This window comes from Salvelinus namaycush, chromosome 32, assembly GCF_016432855.1.
Source record: "Salvelinus namaycush isolate Seneca chromosome 32, SaNama_1.0, whole genome shotgun sequence".
NCBI lineage: Eukaryota > Metazoa > Chordata > Actinopteri > Salmoniformes > Salmonidae > Salvelinus > Salvelinus namaycush.
Genome location: NC_052338.1, coordinates 271,639 through 278,220, shown reverse-complemented (window position 1 = coordinate 278,220; position 6,582 = coordinate 271,639). Strand labels below are relative to the sequence as shown.

The 6,582-nt window shown below is 43.8% G+C and overlaps 1 protein-coding gene across 1 annotated transcript in view; it reads right to left on the bottom strand.

Annotated features, from left to right (window-relative positions):
* Positions 1-1,328: 1,328 nt before the first annotated feature.
* nudcd1 (NudC domain containing 1) overlaps positions 1,329-6,582 on the bottom strand; it is a 32,434-nt gene continuing 27,180 nt past the window's right edge. Inside the window, exons 9-10 of the mRNA XM_038972105.1 lie at positions 4,877-5,036; positions 1,329-2,063 (exon numbers count right to left, since the gene is read on the bottom strand). Of these exons, the coding sequence (XP_038828033.1) occupies positions 1,777-2,063; positions 4,877-5,036 (447 nt within the window). The 3' untranslated portion in view covers positions 1,329-1,776. The remainder of the gene's footprint in view (positions 2,064-4,876; positions 5,037-6,582) is intronic.

Sequence of the window (6,582 nt, the reverse complement as noted above, 5' to 3'; positions counted from 1 at the left end):
GTCGGTTATGGGAGAGACGGCGCGGCAGCGGCACTCCCATTATCAGGTGAGATCGGCGTTCAGCTACCTGAGTAGAAGAGAGAGTAGACGGAAGTGGATTCCCCAGTAGCTTGTGTAAGTTTGCTACTTGTTTGCTAAGAGTAGCCACTTCTCCTCTATAGTCCTCTGCGAGCAAACATTTGCCACATTGAAAGTCAGTACGGTCCATATTGTCCAGGAATAAATATGTAAATATCACACCCACATGATATTTCCATCCTAGTGTGAAGTCACTCCAGGGTGTGATATTCAAATCCTTGGCGGAAGTCCCGCCCCCCTCATAAATAACAAGATATGATTGATAGTTTGACAGAAGCCATCCTATATAAACTTACTGATGCTGTTCTGCACACCACTGTTGTATTGCGCCGTTATTTGCCTGTTTGTAGCCCGCCTGTTAGCTTGCACGAATCTTGCCATTCTCCTTCGAACTCTCATCACAAGCCTTTTTCGCCCACAGGACACTCTCTGACTGGATGTTTTATTTGCCGCATCATTCTCAGTGAACCTTACACACTGTCGTGCGTGAAAATCCCAGGAGGACGGTCGTTTCTGAGATACTGGAACCAGCGCACTTGGTACCGACAATCATACCATCCTCAAAGTTGCTTAGGTCACTTGTTTGCCCATTTTAATGTTCAATCGAACAGTAACTGAATGCCTTGAAGCCTGTTTTATATAGCAAGCCACGTGACTCACTGTCTGTAGGGGCGAATCATTTGTGAACAGGGTGGTGTACCTAATAAACTGCCCACTGAGTGTATATGGGCACATCATATATTGATATCACCATTACGCAAGCAATACTTTTTCAATTTATCCTTCTCTTGTCATGTCAAAATAGGAAAGGAGTAAACAGAAAAGCACAGGTGGATATGATGACACATTTTGGGCTTGAGTTCACATGCTTCTTTGTCATTTACTAACAGCACTTCATTAATTTTAGCAAAATGTAGATGGAGCTTTCGTGAGTTCCTGTGCTCAGAGTTCTGGATACGTGCTTACGGGGCATGGTCAAAAGTAGTGCACTATAAAGGGAATAAATAGGGTGCCATTTGGGACTCATTTTCTGACATCACAAGGCTTCCCACCTGCCCACTCCTTCCTTGTTCTTGATTGATCAATTAAGGTAATTGATTAGTTATAAACTCCCCTCAGCTGGTTGACTAGGTCTTAAATTGGACACGAATTGAAAGGAAATAACAAATATCTGCAGACACATGGCCCTCCAAGAATTGAGTTTGACAGCCCAGGTATAAAGGCACAAAACTCTTTTTGACAACAAAACAATTATATCGTTGTTTGGTTTTATTGGAATATTTTCATTACATTCTGCTTCTATTGGTCAAAGCTTCTGAGGGCATAATTTACTGTGAGAACATGAATCATACTACATTTGGGCTCCTATACAGTGTCAACACCAGTAGGATATTCACAGAATAACATACAAATATGAAGACAGACATTTGAAAGTGTAGACATATTGCTGACAGATCAAACCCCTACCACAAATGACATTACACTACCACACTTATTGTAGGTTCTAGATACACTCCTTTTACTTTGTGGAATGGTATAGCTCTGTCTCAGGGGTAGACAGTGTGTATGGTGGATGGAAACATTCTAAGGGGCAGATTCCCTGACACAGCATTTTAGTCCTGGACTAAAATGCTATCTCAATGGGGATTCTCCCTCCCGAATGTGTCTGTAAAACTGGCCATAAAAGTAGTCCCAGATCTAATTGTTGATCTTCAGAACAAATAGGTTGTTTGAGGTCAGGACGAACAGTCTCTCATTGGTGGCTCTGAAGCCTAGGACAATGTTGTTTGACTCCAGGCTGGCCACCTGTTGCTTAGCGACCAGGCCCACCTGACGACCCTGCATCCTGTTGAACAGGACTGTGTCCACCGGCGACGGCTGCCGGTAGATGAACACCCGGCGAAGACACTCCCCCAAGGCTGCGTAGGAGAAGTTTGGGGGGCAGGTGGCAAATTTCTTGTCACGTTTCGACGCCTGGACGTAGCCTAGGAGATCCAAAAAATGAGAAAGACAATGAGTAAGTTGGAAAAAAATTAAATAAATTTGGTTGCACCTCTTGTCACGTTGGTAGAATACCTTCTACTCATCTCCAAAGACACTGTCACAACAAGCCCTGTGTTTCTCAATCAGCCACTCGGGAATTAGCATTGAACTAGCTCAAGATGGCGATGAAAGACATGGCAGCTCTGCTTCTAGCTTTGCAATATTTTCTTTTTTTGTGTTTTATTTCTTATATTATTAGCCCAGAAAGTTTTTTTGTTTGTTATTACATACAGCTGCAAAGAACTTTTGGATATCAGAGCGGTGGTAACTCACCAGCATTACGACCAGCAATACAAATTTCCCGAATTGGATCCTTTGTTCGTACCCCCCAGTGCAATTGAACATATCCCAGAGGCTGCACCAAGACGCCACCGGCGGAAAAGAGGTATTCGGAGTGGACTTCTAGTCCGACTCAGGAGACGTGCACACCATCCACCGCTTCAGAGTATATTACTCGCTAATGTTCAGTCTCTGGACAATAAAGTAGACGAACTCAGGGCAAGGATCTCCTTCCAGAGAGACGTCGGGGACTGTAACATACTCTGTTTCGCGTATTCATGGCTCTCTCCGGATATGCTGTCCCCGTCTGTACAGCCATCGGTGTTCAGTACATGGCGCAGACAGGAATAAATAACTCTCCAGGAAGAAGAAAGGCGGTGCTGTATGTTTCATGATTAACTATTCATGGTACGATTGTGATAACGTACAGAAACTCAAGTCCTTTTTTTAACCTCACAATCAAATGTCGATCGTATTACCTCCGATGAGAATTCCCTTCGGTTATAGTCACTGCCTTGTATATTCCCACTCACCACGACAGCCCTCAAGGAACTACACTGGACTTTGTGCAAACTGGAAACCACATATGCGCATTTAGGCCGCATTTATTATAGCTGGGGATTTTTACAAAGCAAATTTGATAGAACACGATACCAAAGTTCTATCAACACATTGACTATAGTGCTCGCCCTGAAAAAAAGCTTGGCCACTGTTACTCCCCCTTCTGGGATGCCTACAAGGCCTTCCCCCACCCTCCCTTCGGCAAATCAGATCACTACTCCATTTTGCTCCTCCATTCCTATAGGCAGAAACTCAAACAGGAAGTGCCCATCGTAAGGTCTATTCAATGCAGGTCTGACCAATTGGAATCTATTTTTCAAGATTGTTTTGATCATGCGGACTGGAATATGTTCCAGGTATAACATTGACGTATACACGGACACGGTGACTGAGTTCATCAGGAAGTGTATAGGGGATGTTGTTCCCACTGGGAGTATTAAAACCTACCCAAACCAGAAACCGTGGATAGTTGGCAGTATTCACGCAAAACTAAAAGCATGAACCACTGCATTTAACCATGGAAAGGTGACTGGGAATATGGTTGAATACAAACAGTGGAGTTAGTCACTGTGTAAGGCAATCAAACAGGCATAAAGTCAGTATAGAGAAAGTGAAGTCGCAATTCAACGGCTCAGACACGAGACGTATGTGGTAGAGTCTACAGACAAGATTACAAAGGGAAGACCAACCACGTAAGTTCAGGGCCCAGGGTCTGAACCCCGCCCTGTGCAACTGGCTCCTGGACATCCTAACGGGCCGCCCCCAGGTGGTGAATGTACGACACAACACCTCCACTTCGCTGATCCTCAACACTGGGGCCACACAACGGTGCATGCTCAGCAGACGATACAACAGTAGTAGGCCTGATTACCAACAATGACGAGACAGCATACAGGGAGGAGATGAGGGCCCTGGCGGAGTGGTGCCAGGAAAATAACATCTCCCCCAAAGTCGACAAAACAAAGGAGCTGATCGTGAACTTCAAGAAACAGCAGAGGGAGCACGCCCCCATCCACATCGAAGGGACCACAGTGGAGAAGGTGAAAAGCTTCAAGTTCCTCGGCGTACACATCACTTACAATCTGAAATGGTCCACCACATAGACACTGTGGTGAAGAAGGCGCAACAGTGCCTCTTCAACCTCAGGTGGCTGAAGAAATTTGGCTTGGCCCCGATGACCCTCACAAACTTTTACAGATGCACAATTGAGAGCATCCTGTCAGGCTGTATCACCGCCTGGTACGGCAACTGCACCCCTCGCATTTGCAAGACTCTACACGGGGACACCTACAGCACCCGATGTCACAGGAAGGCCAAATATATAATCAAGGATATCAACCACCCGAGCCACGGCCTGTTCACCCTGCTACCATCCAGAAGGCGAGGTCAGTACAGGTGCATCAAAGCTGGGACCGAGAGACTGAAAGAGAGCTTCTATCTCAAGGCCATCAGACTGTTAAATAGTCATCACTAGCCGGCTACCACCCAGTTACTCAACCCTGCACCTTAGAGGCTGTGTATGTGACCAATAAAATTTGATTCGATTTTAATTACTATTGTGCCATTTCTATAGTATTTTACAGGTATCCATCTACACTCACTCTTCACACAAAGAGAACATTGCAATAATGGCATCCTGCAATCACAATCATGTCCTTGAAATACCTAAACGTACTCTCGTGACTGGCTCTAATATAAAAAAATATGCCACCAGCACACTTTTTGGGGTCGATTTTCATGAGTGTTTTGAGCATGTTAAATAAACTCAGTCTGAGGCAATGTCCTGAGACTAGCACAAAGATGCCATCTGAAAACACATTTGTTTCCCTGATTTAGCGTTGTAAGAGGTGTGTCTGAGGTGTTGACAGAACTGCCCGAACTAATAATTACTAATCTAAATAGTTTCTACACGTACCGAGGGCGTTGAAGGTTGCGATGTGTTCCCACATATTGCTGGGCTGGTCCGGGCGGGGCTGCCACAGCAGGGCGTCAACGTCGTGACGCAGGCAGAAACTAGGCATATCAGATGGGTTCAAGTCCACCGTGAACAGGTACTGATGGCTCCCCAAGTTCACCTGGAGAAAGAGATATACTTAAAAGTAAGACTTTATTAGTCCCAAACATATGGTTTGTAGATGTAGACATTTCAACTAACTTTCCACTAACCGTAACCCTTATTCGTAACCTAAAGATATGCAGTTGATCTGGCATCGCTCTTCATCTCTCCAGTCATAGCTTTTAGAGCCCAGTGAATCTCAACTCGATTAAAAAAAAAATAATTTTAAAATAGTTCCCTCAAACAAAACCAGAGAATATTATGGCTCTTTTTAATCAAATTATGCATAAACAACATCCATGAAACATACACAACATTCCAAATGAATTGTCTATTAACTGAGGACAGAAAAACGATCAATAGGGACAGAGAATCAAAGTATTCTAATCAGGAGAGGACATGGAACCAGTGCATTCAACCAGTTTTTCGGAACGCATCAGTCTGCCTTCATTATTCCTCCCACAGTGGAGGCAGGAAGAGAGAAGGTGAAAGTGAGAGAAAAAGAAAGAGCGAGTGACAGAGTTAGGAAGAGAGAAAAATAATAATTGAGAAAGACAAAGCGAAAGCCAGAGAACGATTGAGTCCCATTTTGATGCACATGTTCACACAATTTATACCATGACGTTGTACTCTTTATACACAACCTTGTGCTATTATTGTATTGAGGTCTGAATATCCAGTGTTTCACATGTGAATCTCTTTGCCAACACGTTTTATTGGTAGACAATTTTCCCCTCCAGCTTCCATGCTCACTTGACATCTGTTTAACATTTGTATCATAAACAGGCCTGTATGTGATTGATAGTTGGCGGTTGGTGACAGTTCCACGGACGTGGAACAATTCTCAAAGCTATAGTTCACTTTATGTCAAATCAGCCAATTGGGATTTCAGAAGTCTTGTTTGTGTAAATAGAATGACAATGAAAGTTGTCAACAACAGCGTTGGCCGTAATTTAAAGTCTGCAACAACGTTCAAACACAATAAATGATGTAAGAGTAGAGTAAAGCACTACCCTCTGAATCGCTTTACGGTCGGATGCCGAGCAGTTGCCGTACCAGGCGGTGATGCAAACGATCAGGATGCTCGCGATTGTGCGCAGTATAACTTTGAGGATCTGGGGAACCATGCCAAATATTTTCAGTCTCCTGAGGGGGAAAAGGCGTTGTTGTTCCCTCTTCACCACTTCCATAGGACAAGGTAACTCTGATCAATATTGGCTAAATATAAGCGAAGATAATTTTTTTGTAGAGTGGATTTATGAAAATATGTTGACAAACGTCACCTTATCCTAGTGAGATTTACACGGGTATCAAAACATCGAGGCGGTTTAAGCCTGCACGAAACACAGCCCTTTATTTGAAGTAGATCAAGACATTCTCTATGGAAGACATGAACGGTAAAATAACGAAGGAACCCCTTTCAAGTACAGCTGCAAGTTATTACAGGAATTATAACGCGTCGACTATTTCTCTCTAAACCACATACCTTTGACTAATCCGGAAACTATCACCTCGAAAACAAAACGTTTATTCCGTTCCGTATTTTATCTAACGGGTGGCATCCA